Source organism: Sinohyriopsis cumingii, chromosome 3 (assembly GCF_028554795.1).
Source record: "Sinohyriopsis cumingii isolate HCF-2022 chromosome 3, ASM2855479v2, whole genome shotgun sequence".
Lineage (NCBI taxonomy): Eukaryota > Metazoa > Mollusca > Bivalvia > Unionida > Unionidae > Sinohyriopsis > Sinohyriopsis cumingii.
In genome coordinates, this window is record NC_142963.1 from 136,619,931 (window position 1) to 136,642,081 (window position 22,151).

The 22,151-nt window shown below is 37.8% G+C and overlaps 1 protein-coding gene across 1 annotated transcript in view; it reads left to right on the plus strand.

Moving 5' to 3' along the window:
• LOC149803930 (hepatocyte growth factor receptor-like) overlaps nucleotides 1-22,151 on the plus strand; it is a 192,745-nt gene that overhangs the window by 104,879 nt on the left and 65,715 nt on the right. The window contains exons 13-17 of the mRNA XM_089953741.1: nucleotides 3,750-3,916; nucleotides 4,792-4,949; nucleotides 6,328-6,436; nucleotides 19,960-20,120; nucleotides 21,493-21,586. Coding sequence (XP_089809867.1) covers nucleotides 3,750-3,916; nucleotides 4,792-4,949; nucleotides 6,328-6,436; nucleotides 19,960-20,120; nucleotides 21,493-21,586 — 689 coding nt within the window. The remainder of the gene's footprint in view (nucleotides 1-3,749; nucleotides 3,917-4,791; nucleotides 4,950-6,327; nucleotides 6,437-19,959; nucleotides 20,121-21,492; nucleotides 21,587-22,151) is intronic.

The window sequence follows — 22,151 nt, forward strand, 5'->3', positions numbered from 1 at the left end:
GGCCCTTTCCTTGTATTGCCACATTTGATTCGTTGTTTGATTTAGTTTGGTTTTAATTTTTTTATTTTTTTATTTTTGAAAAAAAACTGTTAGGTAGAGGAAGAACCCCGGAATACGACCAACCTAAATTACTTGATCTGTGACACCAACTCACTTTGTGAGATATGCAAGTGATGAAAAAGCAATCACCTTAGTACACTTGGGCACACGGAACCTCTGTTAATTTGACATTTATCTCTACCAGCTGAAGTCATTTAGACATGAGATCTCGGGTTTCCGTAGATCATTATGGCCTTTACAACATTTTCAGATGACGAGAATCTAGATATGGCAGCTAGTTTTACTGCTGAAGAAAATCCAGGTCCTTTTGAGACACCAAACATCACTTATGTAGAAACACTGACCTTCCACAAGTAACTGGCAACATTCTCATTTACATATTGGAGTCAAGTTGTCAAATGACAAACATCTTTTACCACTGCCGTGGAAGTCCCTCACATCTGCCATAGGTATAAGTCTCATATGAAAGACTAGATGTGGGAGATAGAACCTGTGACAACTGGATTGAAAGTGCAGAATGTTACTGCTAGGCCATCAGTGATGATGATGATGCTGTTGACAATACAGTTAACTGCAATGATATTGATTTTATGAGTACTCTGGGGAAAATGATTCCTTGACTTTGATTGATTTTTAAAATCTAACTTATGAAAAAATGTTTGACTTGCCATATTTATTGTATAACTTCATATTAGTTTTGCAAAAAGGCATGCAATTATGACATCGGTAACTGAAAATAGATGTTCTTACAAGAAATGATATGATGTAAAAATAGACAAAAATAACGCAACATCACTTGCACAGGCATTAGTTGTTGCTTATTACTCTGACAAATCGTGTATTATAAGTTTACCAAAACATTTATTGAAAACAAAATAACAAGGAATCATAGCATCTGACCATACATATAAAGCAATACAAGATTTAACTATTATTCTAATCAAAAGCAGCATGCCTAAGAACACAGAAAATAGCAAGACATAGAGATCAATTTAGTAAACACAGTTAAGCAAGGATACAAATTCATGCTTTTTGTATTAGAATAGAAATATCTATAATAAAATCTGTATTCGTGGATGTTAAATTAGTAGGTATTAAGAGGCTGAACAATGACATCTACAAATAATAAGCCACCACGAAAATTTGTGATTTCACAGTATCATATACATAATTGGTTGCCAGACAAACAAACAAAAAGACAAAATATTGACTAAAATAAATGTATACAAATAAATACATGCAGTAGAATATATGATCGATAAGAATTCAGTAGATTACCTCCAGCCAGCTGTCATTTAAATCGCTTCTGTCCCCAACCCAATATCAAAAACGCTTCCACCTCCCACTAACACATAGCTAGAAATTATGTTAAAAAATATTTTCTGTAGGCTGCAATGTTTTTCGATTAAAACATATCTGACGGTGGATCATTTTAAATTGCTTCTGTTGTTGGTTGGTTGAATTTGAAAGTGCCTTCCCCCCTTGTCATACTCGAGACTTACAAAATAGGTACTAACAGCTGCCTCGCTTGGCGCTCAACATTACGAGGTTAGTGTTAGGACTGGTCGGCCTGGTGTCAGGATTATGCGACTGGCTTGGACATCTTGCTACATGTCTGCGGCATGATGTTGCAGTGGTAAACATCACTAAAAACTGCTTCACTGTAGACATCGTAGCGATATGACGAAAAATTGTCAACGCTACGTTAACAATCCAAATCACACACACATATCACCTGTTTCACTAGGCAGAAGATATCAGTCACAAAGCACCAAGCGCTGGCCACATACAGACGCCTTTTGAGTCAATGTGCCATATTCGGCACGCTAAAGACAAGGACTGTGTTTATACCCCATTCACTAAGTTACCATTTGAACTAAATGGAGATAGGGAGTTTGTTTCACTCACATCTAGGGAACGGAATTCGATCCACATGTCCCATTGTATGCATTCCCTCTTAATTTTTAATATGAGATGTGAGATCCACAACTATCTTGATGTGTCTTCTCTCCCTCCCGTGACGTCTTGGTTGTCTTGTCCTTAGATCCAGGTTCCGCCAGATGCAGCATGTCTTAGGCATTCCCTTTCGACACATCTATAACAACGGAATGAATCAGCCCACCAGTATCTTCCCACATTGTCGATATTGAATCAACAATCTCTGTCTCCAGGAGGGGAAGATCTAAGTCTGGTTACATCTTTCGGCATGTTCTTTAGAGTACTTGTAGTCATCACATGCATCAATACCGATCCAACTCTACACGCCCTTTTGAGTGTTTGTATTCATCGCATACATCAGCAATGATCAAACTCTAAACGTCTTTTAGAGTGCCTTATATTTCATGTAATACACACGAATTGCCAAACGTTGCATGTTCTCTAAAGTGCTTGCATTGTTTGTATTCCCTAGGATTGATTAAATTATACATGTTCTCTAGTGTGCTTGCATTGTTTATATTGACTAGTAATAATTAATTCAACATGTACTCTAGAGTGCATGCATTACTTGTATTCCCTAGGAATCGTTAAATTCAACATGTTCTCTATAGTGCTTTCATTGCTTATATTGACTAGGAATGATTAAATGCAATATGTTCTCTAGAGTGTTTGCATTGCTTGTATTCCCTTGCAATGAATAAAATCTACATGTTCTTTTGAGTCTTAAGGTTCTGCATGAATAATTAAACTATGCATGTTTTCTGGAGCGTATCTATTCATTGTATTCCCCTGGAACGATTCAGTTCTGCATATTATCTAGAGTAATTTTATTTTATGAATCACCCAGGAATGATTATGTCCTCCATTTTCATCAGAGTTTCTAGTCCATGTATTCCACTGAACGAGTCAATTTTACATGTCCACTAGGTGATTGTATATCATAGATTCCCTTGGAATGCTTCAATTATACTTGGTCTCTCTGATGCTTGAGTTTCGTGTGATTCCAACGAATGATTGAGTGTGGCATATTCCTTATAATGCTCGCATTTCTTGCATTTCCCAGGAATAAATAAATTGTCCATGTTAACTAGGTTACTTGAATTTTGTGAGTTCGTAATGAATGATTAAATTTTACATTGTTTTACATTGTTTTCATTGAGGCTTGTATTCCATTTATTCCTCTGGAGAGTGTTCATATGCCCAAGGAATGAATAAATACTACATGGTCTCTAGAGTGCTTATATTCCCCCAAGACTTATCAAACTATACATATTGTCCAGTAAAATTGTATTCCCCGGAAATGATTCAATTAAGCATGTTCTACTACGTGCTTGCATTCCACATATTTCCAATGAAAGATTCAATGCACGTTTCTAGAGTGCGTTTAATTCATCTGTTTTACAAATTCCTTGCCGTCCTGATAGTGCTTGCATTACTTTTATTCTACAGAAATCGATAAATTCGGTATGTTTTCTAGATTGCTTTTTTCTCGTGCATTACTTTGGAATGATTAGATTCAAAACATATTTAAAATGCTTGTATTCCTAAACTGATTCAGTTCTACATGGTCTCTATAGTTTTCGACTTTCATGTTTTACCCTGGAATGACTGAATTACACATGTTCTTCTAAGTATTTGTATTCCATCAGAATGATCACATTATACATGCTCTAAATATTTGCATTTCATTTATTCTTCAGGAATATATAAATTTTATATGTGATTTAGAGTGCTTTTATTTATTCTTTCAGTGATCATGTACAAGTGTGACAAGATGGCAGACTCATGTGGTGAATGCCTGACTCTCAATAACCAGTACGAATGTGGATGGTGTGACCGATATTGTACAATCCAAAGTCTTTGTTCCTTCATATGGCTCTCCACAGCTGAGACCTGCCCCAACCCCAACATCACAAAGGTAGGATCACTGGCATTATAATCATGTGACTGGAGGTAGTGTATAATGGAAAGTCCACTCTACTATGAATGATGTGGTGTGTAATTGCCCAAATATGAAATAATGAGTGTGCGATCAGTGGCGTTATAAGTTATATTATTGGAAGTAGTTTATAATGGAACAACCCATATACGATAATATTTATTTTATATGTCATTTTAAATCTAAATATTCCCATCAGAGATGTTACCTTTATACAGATTAAATCAATCCATTTTTGTTTGAGTATTTTCGACATCTTGACGAGTATTGGAAAATAACATTTAGTATTTTGGACATGCTGACGAGCATCGGAAAATACTACTGAGTATTTTGGAAATGTGACGCGTATCGGAAAATACCATTGAATATTTTGGAAATGTAACAAGTATTGGAAAATACCATTTTTCCAGCAGCATTTTATCATTAAATCTGCACAATTCCAGGTATCAAATCCTGCTCATAAGGGAGATAACAAAGAGGTTAATATAATGTCTAAAAAAATAGAAATACTTGTGTAGAAAAAGCAAGATATGGCGCTGTACAATTTGAGAAATAACAGGTGCTAGCATCAGATCCTGTGTTAGCAGAGGTACAATTGGAGGAAATACAGGTGTCAGCATTACAAATTATGGTCGAGGATTTGCAGATGTAAAATTTAAGAATTTACAATTTATTAACACCAGATAATGTAGTCAAATGTTTGTCAAAGTTGCATTAATCCTGTAAACTCAAGTTCGTGCAATACTATCTCTTTAACCTTTAAAGAACAATAACTTTTGTAAGACACGGAATTCGCAAGTGACTTTAGGCAGTAAAATGCATATATCGAATAAGACCCAATAATTCTATTTCAGATCGAGCCGACGTCCGGGCCAAAGGATGGAGGTACATATATCACCATCACAGGAATTAATCTTGGTTTACGTTTTGGGGACATCACTGGTGTCCATATTGAAAATAGTACCAGAGTCCAGTGCACTCCTATGAAAGATCAATACATAGCTCTTACGCAGTAAGTATTGTTATAAACGGTCAAGTTCATTTAGGGTCAGTGGCATGCTTAGCAATCAATGTTTATAAAAGTGAAGGGCACTGAGATGTATTTGATATATCTTTAGTACAGATTACAACAGTTAGGATTGAAACTAACTCTATACATGCTGCTAGTTCTGTCAGTAATACTTTTCATGATCTGAACATTATTTGCTGATGTTAATATTGTAATTTGCAGGTTGTTACTACTCAATGATCTTAAACTAAACAACAAAAGCGAGTGAAAGTTTGTAAAATTCAAGAAACATATACCCCAGAATACAAAGTACAAAGTAATAATTCAAAAGAACTTATATTATTGGGAATCAAATTCCATATAGTCCTAAACGTTATATCTCAGATCAAAATGTAGAGTTCCAATTGAATTCAGTGACATTCCAAATAAATTCCAATGTTGAATGTGTTGATGTGCCAATAATGTCGGATGTGGCATGTGCAAATGATAACAGTCGTTTGATGTCGCCCAATGCTATAATCGAAAATGTCCAAGGCCGAATTAAAATAAAATCCAAAATAAAGATTTATTCCATGAAATATTAGTGAATACCTAGTAATTCCAGCTAATAATTAGTTGAATAAATAAATCCGCCCAATTTTAAAACAAAACAAAACAATAATACTGATTCATCTGCTGGTGTTGAGGTATAACTAATTTATTTTACAGCAAACAGCATTAATTCAGAAGGATAATACACAATAATAGAGCCAGGATGTAGGTCAGTCGGCTTCTAAAACATCAACAATTTTCATTAAGTTTAGGAATTTCCAAATGAAAAAACTGATGTCCTAGACACAAATTCAACTTAAAATGTTTGCCTCTATGAATGATGATCTAAATATTTAATATATAATTATAGGGAAAGATTATTTATATAGTGTGCTGTTTACAAAATAAATGATATTCGTCAGGTATGCCATTACCTTGATTTTGGAGATAAACCAATTACAAAATACAAAAACACATAACATAGAATCATTGTGAAAGCGAACAAACAATACAAATTAAATATATATGAAAAGGTAAACTAATGAAAGCAAATTTCTAGATATTTACCTCTGTTCATTAGTACTCCTAAACTACGACCACTTCAAAATGTACCTTGGCCACCTCAGTCCTATATTTTAAACATATCTGCCTTACGCCTTAGGTACATTTTGTGTTCTGTATTAATCACTTCGTCCCCATACTTTAAATATCTCAGCCCAATACCGTTATAAACCTCAGCGCTCTAACTTAACAAACCAAGCCAAGCGACATTTATTTATGTATGTTACGACATAAAATAACTGAAGTTTTAGTTTTTAATTATTTTCATAAATAATGTTGTACATTTCAGGATAGTGTGTGTCAGTGGAGCAAGTCATGTAACTGGAACTGGCAAATTAGTTGTCTCAATCAACAACAAGTATAATGTGACAGCCAGTCACATATTATTTTCCTATGTGGTAAGTTGTAAGTGCAATTCATATTAATATAGTAATCAGACAACTGATTATTAATAAGGCAGGGTACCATCCTGTAAGAGGAGGAACGTTGCATTATATTTCTAATAAATGTGCTATTGATATGTCTTTGCCCGTTTGAAGTAAGACATTTTTGCCCTCTCTCATGAAAGATTCTTTAGGGTTTCGTTTGTCGATGGTGACATTTTGGAGAAATTCTTTGCCGTGCGTCAATGCGGCATCTTTCAAGGCGTGCAATCCTCGTGTCACCATCGGTTTCAAATCTGGGGCCACCGAACGAAATGCTGATTTTAACCTATCTCCTAACCCGTGTCCTCGCTGTCGAGCGACGCCTTGATACCCTGGATACAGGACTTACGAGTCGTTAGAGAATCGTTTTCGAAAATGGAGTTTCATAGTGACTTTCCCTTTGGTGAATGGAATATTTTGGCCCAGATCTCCTTTTACAGTAATGTTGACGGTATCAACATACGATTTGCTGACTGGAAAATTGTGTGCATGTACAAATTCGAGGTGAACGTGATAGGTGTTTCCATCGTCCTCGTCAGCGTTCGTGGCATAATTTACTTTCAAAGGAATGACACTTAGTAACGGTACGGAGGTGTATCCCACCACGTTGAACTCCACCACATCAGAGTACACAAAGATCAAATTCCTTCCTTGGTTCATTTCTTCCGAGCAACAAAAGTATATTCCGAAATTCAATTTGCTGTCAATGGTTGGTATGGTGACCTTTTTGCTATTCTTATCAGTGACCAGATTTAGGTCCCCACACAAACTGTCGTACAATTCAAGGCAAAATCTAATACCTACCACTTTTTCCTCCGCAAATTTGATAAGTATGCGATGAGCCACTTTATGGTTCTCAATGATAACAGGTTTGTTTAGCTTCGTCAGAACTTTGTCAAATGTTGCATTGAATCTGTCAGCAATCGTGTCCACCAGATGCTGACCGCTAAAATAATGGCCTGGGTCAATTTTGAATTTATAAATGTACAATGTCGGAGCAGTAGGAGTAGTCTCGATGCGCAGTAAATATTTTATGTTGTTTAGTGTTAATCATGGTTTATTGCACTGCATCGTCCAGAACTGTGGCCTCAAAAGTGTTTATAATTTGTGTAGGGTAAATGATTTCCACCAAAGCCACTTTTTAATGGCCTTCGTGATCTAATTGGATGGCCTCAGGTAATTTGGCCATGTAACAACACCAATTTTTGTTGGGAAACACCTCCATGGAACTGTCACTGGGAAAGATTAAGTAAAATTGGTCAGTCATGTTCATAATGCCAGAGTTCTGTTGCTGTCCGAGGGGTCACTCGAAGTCAGAGTAGTGTTTCCGCCCAAATGTTGTTGGGGTATTGACTGGCGTTGGACGTATAATTCCCTTTCTTCCCGTTCCAGGAGTATGTCAGGGAAGGATTGGGAAGAAGGCAACCGATGCAACTGATCAATAAAATGGTCCACAATTGTTTGTCTCCTTGTCGCAAACTCAAATTATAAATATCTGCACCGACGACACAATACACCACAAAGATTTTGCAGAGACGATTTGCGTTTTAGGCACACGTTCTCCACACCACACCCACAAGGGATGCTTTCGTAGATCTTGCAGAGAAGAACTGGGCGAAGGAATGGTCACTGCGGTGGTAGCGGTAGCTGAGGCAGTGTGAAAGGGCATGATGGTCACTTCTTTTTATTGTCGATGACTTGTGAAGCGTCGATCCAAGAATCAAAACTAAGAGGATATCCTTTCCAACGTACTTTGACTTCTTTGACACGTCATTTTCCCACTTTACGAGTTCTTTGTTTGAGAATGCTTTCGATGGCATACACGTCGTCTTTGTTTTTGGTCACACATTGTAACTCGGGCAAGACAAACGTTCCTGTCTACACTTCCCCTTTCATGTCTTCCAATTAATAGATGGCATGATGACGGCCATGCACTCGTCTTGTGACACGAAACAATTCGTTGGTCCAGTTGGGTAAGTAACCGTAGTCGACAGAGCGTATGGTTTTGCCAATATTCACCTACTACCTACACTCCACTTTTCTTGGGGATAGCTACTGTCGAGGACGGACCAAACATGCGCTTGATAACAAGCAATTCGTTGTCAAGAGTCTATTCTTTGGGGGAGCGTCCGATACTTCGATGGTAAGTTTGGTTGCACGATTGATCCAGGTGAGGTAAGATGATGCGTAAAGTATTTTCACATGCGTTCTTTAAAGGTGAGTTGAAAACGTTCGACGATGCTGGTTTTGTTTTCAGAATTCTTGGTGGAGAAAAATTGAATGTCTCGTTTCTTTAATTCTTTTTGGAGAGCTTGTTTCAGAAATTTGATACTTTTGTTGGTTTGCCATCGAAGAAGGTAACGACCACTTTTTTTAAACACCAGTTGCAGCTGCTCGAATGCGACTTCTGGAATTCTTCGTCAAACGGGTGTGTGTAAAGTTTATGTGACTTGTTCTTGCAACAATCGCTGCCCTTGAGGTAAACGGAGACTTTTCAGACGGGTTTTCCCAGCACGATTCAATTTCTGATCTTCTCCGTAACTGGCATGATGGGAATAGCATCGTCGAACGGATGAGTCAGACAATGCATTCCTAACTGTTTGGCTAAGACTTGCACTTTCGTTTCATCTGATGGTGTTTTTAAACAAGACCACTAGTGACCATTGAGACTTATGCACCGATGGGCTTTAATTTGTTGAAACAAAGTTTGAGTAATGTAAATGACACTGGCATTACGATGATGCTCTTTGCGTGTAATCCACAAGTTAATTTATTCTTTAAGTGTTCGTCAATGACTTCGAAAGTGGAGGAAGAGGGGGCAGAGACAACAGAGGTAACCATAGTGCAAGGAATGTCGCTTTTGACAATAAGACAGAAAATACAAGAGTTTTCAGGACATTTGTATTGCAAGTTAAAATGGAACAACACGAAAGACAAAAATAAATATAAACCAAACGGTTAGGTACAACGATACACATCAAAGCGATCAAAGTGGAATATAAACAAGTCTCTTTATAACATATTTTTGGTAACCAAGTTGTCGTAAAGACAGTGTGTAATGTTGTTACAGTCTCTACATGGGATACAGTCACACAGGTGTCCTCCCGGAATGGTCTTTTGGGAATTTCCATGACAGTCCTGTCCTGAAAGGAGTGTTTGTCCTCGGTGTGGGGTTCTTCTGGTACTTTCACTAACACAGGTTTAAAAATGACTTTTTTCGTTGGACCTTTGAATGAAGATTTACAGCTCTTAAGCATAATGGGCCACATTTTTGGTCCAAGTATCAAAACCCTAATTTTTTCAGTCACATACATCTGACAAATGATGGATTAAGTCACAAGCTACACACAATCGTCATACACATTTTCGGTACATAAAAGTTGACAAATCTTTTTTCCCCGTAGAGGTCGAGAAGTATTCAGATGAAAACGCAAGGCTTCGAACAAAATTAATCTCTCTTGGACGTTTAAAGGGGCCACTTTCAAGTTTTATATTGTGGCAAGTACTGTTCGTAAAGAATCCACAAGGAATCGGTTGGTAAACGAAATGCCAGAAAATAGGTTACTAAGATACACACCACACGGCGACCCAAAATGAATGGACACATTTATCGTAATAAGTGTTGGTATTCTTCCACTGTCTAAATAGCCTCATTGATTTCCTTCCACGGAATCTGTTGAATCACCGGTGATAAAGGTCATGGCCTGGTAGCCTGGTTTTATACCTCTTTTAGTTGGAGACAATAAGTGTACTTTCTGCACAGGGATGATTTTACTCCAGTGGCGAATCTGAATGATTTAATCACTAACTTGCAAATCATAAGAAAACGTTCAGAAGTTTCCTTTTCAACTAAGTTTACGATTTTAAAAGATTTTTGCAACTCTCTAACTCTTCCTCTGGAATTATTTACAGTACGTTTACCTTGTAGCAAAACAAATGAGACACAACAATTCAATCCCTTGTACCAGGTGGTAGTTGTTCAATGTCTGACCACTTTAATCTGAATAAGTCCTTTTATAGCCTTCATTTACCAGTGGTTTGTACACAACGATGTAACGGATGCCATTTTTCTTTGTGTTTCACTTTTAATTTGACCAGCTCTCGGTAAATGCGTTCTCTAAACTCCACAGGCAAACCACGAGTGTTCTCTTGTAAAGTATCCATGATCTTTTCAGTCAGTAACATTTCATTAAAAATTTTCTCGTATAGGGAAAGTATTGTAAAAGTAATTTCTGTCCACTGCCATTCAGAGCAACGGTCAAGAACGTCAATACAATCTTCTGATTTAAACGGTCTAAAGGAGAATAATATAATGAACACATAGTTGATCCAGAGAAATCTGATCCATTTGTTGGCTTCGTTCACTTTCCTCTTGTGAATTTGTAAACACAAAAGTTCTACAATCACCCATTGAGATTTTGCTCTGGCAAGTCCCTGCCAAACTTCCTTGTAGATCTTCTCTAGCAGTTCAATTGGTAATGCTTGAGTATTATTTTTTAAATAGGGTTTAAATGCTGGCCTCGGTGGTGTCCAGCATTTGGCTCCTAGCCAGTCTGTATTCTTAAACAAAATGGTATGTCACTTCAATAGCTCGGTCCCACTAAAGTAGGCAGTGACAATGCGGAGACCATCGTGCATGTTCCAAGTAAGCTGAATTTGTCTGCCCCCACTCGTGAAGTGACACCGCAACTGAAGCACATGACTTCATCCTATTCTCCCAAGTAGAAAAATCCGGCTCTGGCTGATTTTTCGGGGGTAGGTATCCCCATATATTTAGGTTACTTTCCTTGGAAGGTTTTCAAAGTAGCAGTATTCAAGCAAATGCACAGAGAATGAATATTCATCTTTCACAGGTTCGTTTCGATGAGGGCAGGGTGAAATCAACAGGAGTGTGCTCAGTTTTGGATGATATCCAGTAAAAAGTCCACGATAACAAGTGGCATGGCTTTTGAATCCGTAATGTTTGACACGCACAACATAACTTTCCAAGGTAGGTGTAGTGGTTGTAGTAGTAGTAGTAATAGCAAAGTTCCCATGATGCTTTACTACATCGCTGTGGCACATCGTATGGCATCGTGCTCGTCGCAAGGCATAGCATCGCACTCATCTTCAGACTCACCAAACTTGAATGATGCCTGTTTAAAAGAATTCAACTTTTTCACTCGATCTTGGTAGTTGCAATGAACTATATATCTTGGACGTTGTTCTTTTTATACTAGCCGTAATAAAGTCTATACCTTGTACATCGTTCTTTTTTATGTCTAGTTTTTGAAGTCTTCCTTATTTTCTTCCTGGACGACGGTACTACCTTCTCTAAGGTTCTGTCATAGATGTACCGCAATGTGATAGGTGGAAAGGCCATATAAAGGTAAGGACAGTGCGGAGACCATCGAGTATGTTCCAGAATAGCTGAACATTTATAGATACATTGATTCATTTGCAACTTAAGGCCACAACTCAAACACTAGCCTTCGTATCCCAATCAAGTCTCAGGTCCCAAGTTAACAAATCATGCTCTAGCTAAAACATTCGAAGTAGGTAATCCTTCACTATCCGTGGTCCATTTTTGAAACGTTTCCAATCAACGGGCACAATCACACTAGTCAGGCAAGAAGACAGGAAAATGGTACGGTTTGAACTTGGAATTCGCATTGGGACTCTCAATTCTTACTGCGGCGAAGTCATCCTTCGTGTTGGTGGCATTCCTCTTGGAACCATATTTTTATACCGACATGTCCATACGGTAAAGGGAATTTGTTGGGAAGTAGCCCTTGATTCTGGAACACGACTTGATACACTTTTTACTAAGACCCACTGACGATTTGGTGAGTGAGTAAACGTACAATATTATGCGGTTCGTAGGTGGTCATTCTAAAGTTTCCTTCTTCTACACTGCAAGGCTTCTTTCAATACCCCAAAGTCCACCACTCGACTAGTGCAATAATTGAGAGTCAATCCTTTCACTTTACACTCCGTATGCACTTCTCCTCGTTTGTCCCGGTATTCGTAGCAATAATTTTAGGACCGCCATTAGCGAAACTTAAAATCTTCTCGTCGCTTCGTTCGTCTGTCCAGACTCCTAAACCGTCTCTATCTATGTTAGGGTGATGTTGACTCGGGTGATCGATGTATATGCATCTGTCCGTGTCAAAGTAAAGAACGCGATCATCTAACAGTTCTAAAGTTTCGTACAATTTTAAGCGAGCATGGGCTGTCACGTTAGCCGCAATGATGACATTTCCAAATTTGTCAGCTGCTACAGTTCGTCTTCGTAATTCACTAAATTCAAATCCTCACGAACAAAGTCCACGTGTTTCATGTATTTGCTTTTGTCGTAAATCATCTGGAAGTACCAGGAAGGTTCTGTCAAATACTCCGTCTTAGGTTAACACGGTCGTTGTGCCATTGTGCCCCACAAGCACTTTAACATCACTTTGGCAAACGATCGTCTTCCTTCGTTTTTCTCGATGAGGTCTAAAGTGATGCTTTCCTGCTCCCAGTATTTCTCTTTAAATTTATTTTGGTATTTGGGAGTGTGCCACCAGGAACTATAGCCGCTGCCTTCTTGTTTCAGTTTCAAAAATGTATCCACGTAGTCTGCGAAAATGTCACTTTGCCTTGTCGTATTGTTCTCTTTTGGGAAAGTGGTGAATTTCGTACACTTAGAATCACAAGTCCAGAGCTTTGAACAATAATTCCACGCTGACCCACGTTATCATCAATGCGCGTTCTTCCCGGGTGTGCTAACAAGGTTGGTCTTGATTGCACGTATCGACACAAGTACGGTACAAGTGAAACATCAGTTTTCCTTGGCAATGGTGTGGTAACACGGCACGGGAAATTTTGTTGGGAGACAAGACTTTGCATTTGATCAGTTCTTCGTATTGTGAATGATGTCCAGGTCAATGTGTTCGGTCAGCAATCGCGGGTGCCCTGGAGGAACGCGACAATATTTGCACACGTAAGCATACAGCGAACACACGTCAAAGTATTTGATTTCTTCTCATTTTTCTTCGTCAGCTTGGTACAGCAACCATTTGGCATTCGTCCGTCCTCCGTACAAACTATCCCTCGGGTTCAAGTGGTCCACCAGATTATAACTTTCCACGATGAGCTTAAACTGGGATCGGTTTTCAAACGGTGATAGTACTCGTGTTCCCACATTTCTATCACTTAGTATCCTTGCTGTTCTAACTTCAAGCACCTCTGACAAGTAACCTGGTACAAGTCTTCCAAGGACCTTTTTAAAAACTGATTTTGAATGCCGCGTTCAGGGTAACAGCGGGGACATACGTGAAATAAGCAACCGTTAGACTCGTACACATTTTTGGGGTTTTCTAAGTCCCAACTATTTATCAAATACGTTATGATCATCGTTTCGCCCCCTCCATTGTGGGCATACAGAATCAATTTGTCTTCCTTGTCGCACAAGTAATGTAGCCAACGTAGGTCTTTGAACAAGTAATGACATTTGACAAAGTTGGTCGTTTGAGGACTGTTGACAGCCAGGGTGTTTTCAGGCATGAAACGTTGGCGGTACAGTAAGGAACGCGCTTTGGCAATGTTGCATGCTTCTTTCAAAGGATCGATCCCTCCGTGTGCTATGAACAGTTCTCGAAATATTCCACAGCAACGCCATAAAATGTCCACATTGGGACGACAACGTTTCTTCCTGAAAGTCGACGGGGTCCGAGGTGTGAGACTGGTACCAAGAGTAGAAAGCACGTTGATTGGCTTCAGTATTGCAAACGTGCGGAAAGTAGCCTCTTTTGCCATTTATGTCATTCCAAATGTTTTAGGTGTTCGACTCAAAGTCATGGCCAAGTAGCTCATCGAATCTTTCCGTATATTATCTCAAAAGAAACTAACCATTGTATCCCGAGAAACCATGTAAACCATTATCGTGACATGGCGATATACGTAACGTTCGATGACCTCTTGGCACCACGTATCTTCGATGGCATTGGGCGAAATCTGCAAGCGTGTTCGGTCCCCGTTAGATTTTTTCACGTCCTCCAGGAATCTTGCTGCAGTGAGGGCAATGACTATAGATAGGCTCGTGGATGCTCTTCTTGCATGCTCGATGAGACATGCAGAAATTATAAATATGAATACAGGTCTCTTGCATGCATTCGAAATCGAAAAAGAAGAAATTGCCATTCTTCTGCTCATCTTCCGACTCTTGTTTGGAATGGTGTTTTTTGAATGTTTGATTGTTGCATTTATGTTCCTATTGCACGATTTGGTGGCAAATGTGACATCATTTCTTTCCTGAACATACGTGTGCCTTGACATTATTGCTACGTATGCCTTGTTCACAAGTAGGGCACAATCGCTGCAGTTAACAAGCACTTTTCTGTTGTGAACCTTGCATCTTCATATGCTGTTTGTAATAGGCGTGGCTAACAAAAGTGCAATGACCAGCAAGGTAATGCACTCGTTCTTATCCATCGTCAAGACAGGGTTGAGGGAACATGCATTTTGATCATTGTGATCCAAAATGCTTGTGTTTCTCTCAGCTGTATTAACTATGGTCACATTTCTCACAATAATATATGCCTCCTTGGAATGCGGTGATATTGGTGATGACATCGAAATGTACATCGTGATGATGTACGTGAATGTATTTTCCTTTTTTGAAGTCTTTGCCTCGAAACAACAAAAGGTCCGCGCACTTCTTGAGAGTGTACTTTCAAGGTGTAGAGTGCAGCCAAGACATCTTGCAATTTTTTGCATTTCAGGAATGCAACAGAATGTGTCTTTGGATAGCCCAGCTTGCTGTAACAGGACTTCTGCTTCATTTTTATTTGTTTGGCAATATTAGTTTGCCAAGCTCTTTTCCGTTCTACCGTGCAGTTCTTGTTTGCATACGTTCGTGCAACCACGATGGCACGGGCTAAACACATCTGATCTTGAGGGTTGATAATTTGAAATAGGCTCTTTTTGGTTGTGAGTAGGTCATCCACCGATAACACCTTTTAGCGCCCTGTCCCTTGGGGAAGAGAAACGTTGGCCACGAACAGCGTCGCTTTTCCATTGGTGATTTGAAACTTGCCGTTGGATTGTTGTACGTGTTGAATCTTGCAAATTACTTTGGAAGGTATTCATTCTGATGGGCTTTCGTGATGAATGGAAAGTCTCAAGCGATCGTCTTCTTTGCTTTACATTGTCGTTTCAGAGTGGTTAATAAAGAATCCCGTACCTCTGTGATGAAACTCTTTGCTTTCTCCAGTGGTACGTTGAACTATTTTAACTTCACCGTGTTTTTGTAAGCCGTAGTTCTACATTATCTAGAGGAGCGCTTTTCCACCTCTCAAATGTGATAGTACTTTTCAGGGTTTACTAATGGTGAACTTTGGCTGCTTATAGAGTCCCTGGGTCTTAATGCTGGCACACTCATGGCTTCTAAAAATCACTGCCATTAATTTGTGTCAAGACTTCAGCTATTGTTCGAGGCAATAAATCGTGTTTCTACCTCTACTTTCTCCTCTTTTCTCCACTCCCACGCACTCACACAAGTACTTCTTGGGTAGAAAAGGGATTTTGAGTTATAATTGAATTTGGCAATTGAAAAACTATCTCTTTTCGAGAAAGGTGAGTGGCCATAAAAAGGACCTTTGTGTGTTTGTTTAAAAAACAAACACAGGAACGAGACTTGATCATCTTTAACTGCCTTAAGCCTTTGTCACGGCCAAGGCTAACTTCTGGACTGGCACCTGTCGATGATGATTTGGTAGAAATCACTAGAGGTGGTATCACAGGCGTACAAACAGGGTTGGGTTGTTTGGCTCGGCAAGGTCTTTTTCTCTTGGGGTATAATAAAGAAATCTGATGCATTTATTTCAGACTTCTTAACTCTGCTAAAATGTCTAAACGTACCGTTACCGTTTGGATTTCACTACTCTTCTTCTCTCCTAGACCATGTTTCTTCTCTCCTACTTATTCCTGTTGTTTCCATCTTGCCTATTCCTCTTCTTGCTGTTGCTGTTGAAGTAGAAACGTTCTGCTTCCTTCTGCTGCTGTAAAGAATTTCTCAAATTCTTTTTTCTGCCTCTTTTTAAAATCATCGACGTGATGCAAAGAAGAGAGGTTGGTGAAGGTACTGGTACCGGAACAAATTCTTGCGAAGAAAGAATATCCACTAAATCCCAATTAAAATCAACCTCTTCTGGAAATAAGCCTGAATTGACTTTGGAAGCCGCTACTATACCATCGCTTCCTGTCTCCACGGCTGGTGCACCCCAATTCATTGTCTACTTAGTTTCTGTCATGTTTGAAAACTGTGTCACATGGATTGACTCCGCACAGACGCTAGGGCATCTATATAGGGATATGACGTAACATGTGTCTCTCTTCTGATTCGAAGACTGCCTTTGTGTTGTGATTTATGTTTTTAATGCGTGTTTGGATTGGTGAATAAACTCAATCCCTTTCGATCCGCCCTTCCCCTATATATAACGGCAGTTCACTGCATTCCTTCACTGTTCACGTCACAATATGTGGACCAACTTAGAATCAGCTACCCTCATATCGTCGATGCTGTTCGATACAGACTTACCCATATATGTCACATCATCATGGACAATTATCCGGATCACCGATACGAGTATTTCGAAAAGAAGAATTTATGTGGAGAGACAGGGCTATTTGAAGAGAGTCCTTATCAAAAGACCAAAATTCAGAACAAGTTTGAGGAAAAGAAGAAGACCTGTGCGATGTCCTCTATGTTAATGGGATGGTGTTGACATAAACACTAAGGCCCGTTTCAGGGCCACTCATATGCCTCGAATAGATTTACTTTCTTACCTAATTTTGTTTAGTGTGTTGAATAGTTGTTTTTTTCTGTTCTGTGTTGCATGAGTTATCTCTGTCTCTGTCCTGAGAGTCCCATTCCCGTTGTTTGCTCCGATTGAGGTCAGTCCCCTGCTATATTGTTGCTAATCGTCAGTACCATGATGTCTCCTTCCCTGTTCCATTCATATTGTCCATATACATACCCAACCTTTTTGTACGTATAGTACCCCAGGTATACGTTTGGCATAAAGTGCCCCAGGTGGGTCTGTAGTGTATTTTCCCATTGTCCGTAAAGTGCCCATTTTCGCTACTTACATATACTTTTTGAAATCATTCTCATGGCTCGAAAATATTTTGCTCTGCAAATTATATCAACTCTGACAAAAAAATCACACCTTATAGCAAATTCATAAATTTTCAAACACAAAATACACAATTTTAATAGAACATATCATTACCTTACGTGGCATAACTTCTGGACTCCTACACTGGCGAGTTTTTTTTACATTGTAATTTTCGGACAGCTCCTCTCGTAATATCGAAGGGTTTATGGAGGAAAAATATATATCTATAATAATCAGTCCATGATAAATCCAAAGATGTTAATATTACACATTAAAAATGCATTTTTAAAAATTCCTTGCGCATAGCTTTTTTGAATAGTAACAACACTTTCGTTTTTGAGTTACTCCACACCTGGATCATGAAGCTGACTGATGAGTGTGTGTCTGTGTTAACAGAAGATGGCCAGAAAAGGAGCAATTGTAGCTACTGGCTTGGTATTATCAACCAGAGAATTAGTACTAGTGGCATCCGCTTCCCAGCAATGTAGAAAATAACAAATAGTTATCTATGATAAACAAAAATACATCCGTGTTGATGGAAGTTCTTGAATGCAGACACACTAACATCATTTGTACAGTGTAAAATAAACATTGACACCTGCTACATAGACTTTAAAACTCCTGATTACATTTTGAAAAGTGCAAAAGGTTGCATGTGTTGCATTTAATAACAGTTGCGATTAAACTCTGAGGTTTAAGCCATACAGAAACGTATGAAATCATCTGGTTTTCTTCTGTATTATCAAGCAAACGCCTTTTCTTCATAATCCATTCGCATTATTGGAACACTGTCATGGAACAAACGGAAAGCTCTCAATTATATTTGTTGAATTAGTTGATTTTTACATTATAATTGGTACAAATTTATATTGCTTTTCAATACCCTTTATTGTTTGTTTTCAGTTCTGCTGTTGGAGTCCCAATAATTTTTCGATCCAAATGTATCTTCTGAGTTATAATTGCAACCAAAATGAAAAAAGAGTACAAAATGTTGTTCAATGAGACGTTCTTCGGAGATTTTCTTGGCATGACATAGTCCATACTTGATGATGAGTTCTTTGTTAGCACATTCAAGACTGTTGAAATTCATTTATGATATACAATTTTGGACTTATGTTGGAACATTTAAAATTATTTGGGATATAATACACTATACCTTAAGAGTCGCTTCAATGTTCTCTTTGTATTGTAGAGAAGTAGATAACTCGCTGAAAATTACTTAACACGTTGAATTCACTTCTTTCTCTTACATATTTTAAGCCATAAAATTTTAAAATTCCATTCTAATCAGAGAGCAGAGAGTGATTTAGGTTTGTTCACGAATGCAAATGGATCTGTTATGACGTCTAATATGACTCCAACAATGGGCATCTTAAAACGTCTGTGATCACTGTTTCTCCTAGATAGTTAGCCATATTAACATTGTGCTTTCACCAATAACGGTGTTTGCATGTCTAGTAGGTACTAAAAAGAAAAGCGTAAATCTGATATTGAACATGGTCACCATTGTATCCATCTTGGAAATATTGTTAATGTTTCTCCTCCGAACTGGAAAGTCAAGTTAACATGAGGGTTCCTACAGAAGAACTATGCGATGCCTTGACGGTTCTAAATGAAATTGTACCAAGTTATTTCCAGTATGTCCACCACAGCAACTGATTTGAAAATCTTTTTCTCACTGAAGAATATCACAGATAGGGTTAACACACCAAAAGACAATGAGAGAAATGGCCTTGATTTGAATTTTGTGAAAATTGTGTACAGCTACAATTTCTGATATTCTTGGTTAAGCTATAGGAATTTTATTCCTGACGGGCACTGTCTTAGACAGTTTGCATGACAGTATTATAAATGAAAATCTCGCTTGCTTATATTTCCAAAATCCATTGATAGATTCTCATTATACTTGGCATGATACATACTTTTTATTATGATATACATATCCAGCTTGCAAGTCAACGTCAGCCATAAATGTTTGTTAGAGTCTTGGTTAGCTTTTAATGTGTTTTTATATTTTAAATCCCTTGATACATTTAGTTCATACTTGGAATGAATCATTATCTAGCCCCAAACGTTTGAAATTGTTTTAAGGTTACACATTTACAGCTATACCTAGGTCATAGGTTCCAAATAGAAGCCATGGCAAATTTGTTCTGATCTCTGTCAAATGTGAACATTTTATAAACAAGAATCAAATTAAATCAATTTCCTTGTTTTGGTTTTATAGTGCTGTCCACTGTTTAAATGGATTCAAAATATGCTTAAGAATATTTACACGTTCAGTTATAAAATCTAAAACTTGTTGCTTCCAATTAACTTAGACATGCGAACATCAATCTCCTAAAATTTATATTTCAGAATCCTGTCCTTGCGGAGATCAGCCCAGTCTGGGGGCCTAAATCGGGAGGGACTCTGGTGACCATCAGTGGGAGTGACATGAATTCAGGCAGCACTAGAAGAGTCTGGATTGGGAATCATCGTTGTGAAATTTCGTGTGGGAAACACGCCCCTTATTTAGCGTAACCAATCAGGATTAAATATTTTACCGCCTTTAATAACTAAGAGGCAAATATTGGAGTCAGCCTGATTTCTAGATTTACAAATAACTGATTCTGGACAATCTCAACTCTGATATTTACGATATAAGGATCGAAGTTAACCTTTTCCTTTCAGTCTATCTGACTGTAACATGAATAACGACTTAATTAAGAATCACTTTCTCTTATGACACGGATATTAAAAATCATGGTAGAATAGCTATTTAACATGCACATGTTCCCATAAATCTACTTAATTCTTCTTATGTCCAAATTAATGTGCTCTCTATAGATCAACAGAAATAGCTTGTGAGTATAAACAATCCTACTGTTTTCGTTGGACTGAAGTTTGTTGGCTTCTATTGTAATCAAAATGTGGTGAAATTATAGTAAGGTCTCTGATTGCAGATGGTCAGTATGGAGTGCATATGAATTGTAATAATAAAAGCGGATGTTGCATTCTAGGGTGTGTTTTTGGATCGTAATAAAAAATAATTGCTGCATACATTATGTGGTGTGGTTCAGTACTACTGGAAATGCAGGCCGTGGATTGGATTGTAAAGATGCTTGCTGGATTGTAGATGACAATAGCAACATTGCATGTGTCCTTGCATTTAGAATGACCCATTTGACTTCAAGTTCTAAGGCTGTATAAGGACAAGATCAATTCAATATCAGATCAGATTCCATGTCCCTAGAATGTCCCATCTGCCCCATAATTTCCTGGACAACATAAATATTAAATTAAGTTGCCTTGTCAAATGAGTGATGCATCAGACCTGAAACTTCTGGGACAATATCAATCTTATTTTAATTTCATCTAGTCTCGGGACACCCGTCCATTTAAATTTGTGTACAATTATAACATAAGGTTTCCCATTGTCACCAATTCAATCCAAAATGTAATCCTATTGCTGTAAATATTAATTTTTCAATGACTCCAGACTTCACCATCCCACTGAAATATCTGACAAAAATTAAGCCATAATTTGAAGTTTTACAAATTGTGAAAAAGAAGAATACTGTATATTACTCCTTGTCTTAATGAATGGAATTGTTGACTTCTTTGTCTTAATAAATAGATATGTAATTATTACAGGTGTATATATGCATTGAAAACACATGTAATTATTATATATATATATATATATATATATATATATATATATATATATATATATATATATATATATATATATATACATTGAAAATATTGTCTAGTCTATAAAAAAAATGTGTAAAACGTTGTGGTGGAATTTTTCTGACTGATATTCTTCAAACATATTCATCGATATCATTAATGCTAAATTTTGTCCAAAAAAAGTGCTAATTAAAGCTTGTATGTATATTACAGTGGTGGAATTATGATTGATGTGACAGGTACACAGCTGAACACAATTCAGGAGCCCAAAATGGTTTTCTGGTATGGCGACACAAAAACTGAAGGGGTAAGCTATATTAATAAACAAGTCAAGAGTATAAATGGTGACACCAATCCATTGAAAATAAACAGTTTTTAGCTTTACCGGTTCTAGACCAGAAGAGATTATGGGATGATATGGGATGATATTTTGTCTATTTTCCATCATGTCCCACGCTAATATCTGTCACATGTTTGTCATCAATACATCTATTGGTACTCCTCATAAATGGAAATTCGTATCATCGTGAACTTTTCACTAGAAGATTTATTGTGCTATCTAGTTTGTCATGAATGACATAGTGCCAATGTGATTTAGTATGGTTACATGGTAGCCATGTTTAAAATATTTTGTCACAATTGATCGTAGAGATGGATGCTACGAAAAATAATTTTGTACCGTGGTATACCGCAAAATGTCGGATCATACTGCGATACATACCACAGCATGCCACATATATATTAGGACACAACAACTCAATGTTCTATGGCCGGGCCATGACTTGTTTTTGAGTAATTTCTGTTAGTCAAAATCTGGAAAAAATATCTTGCTCTGATTTATAGCAAATAACCATCATGTTATATCCATTATA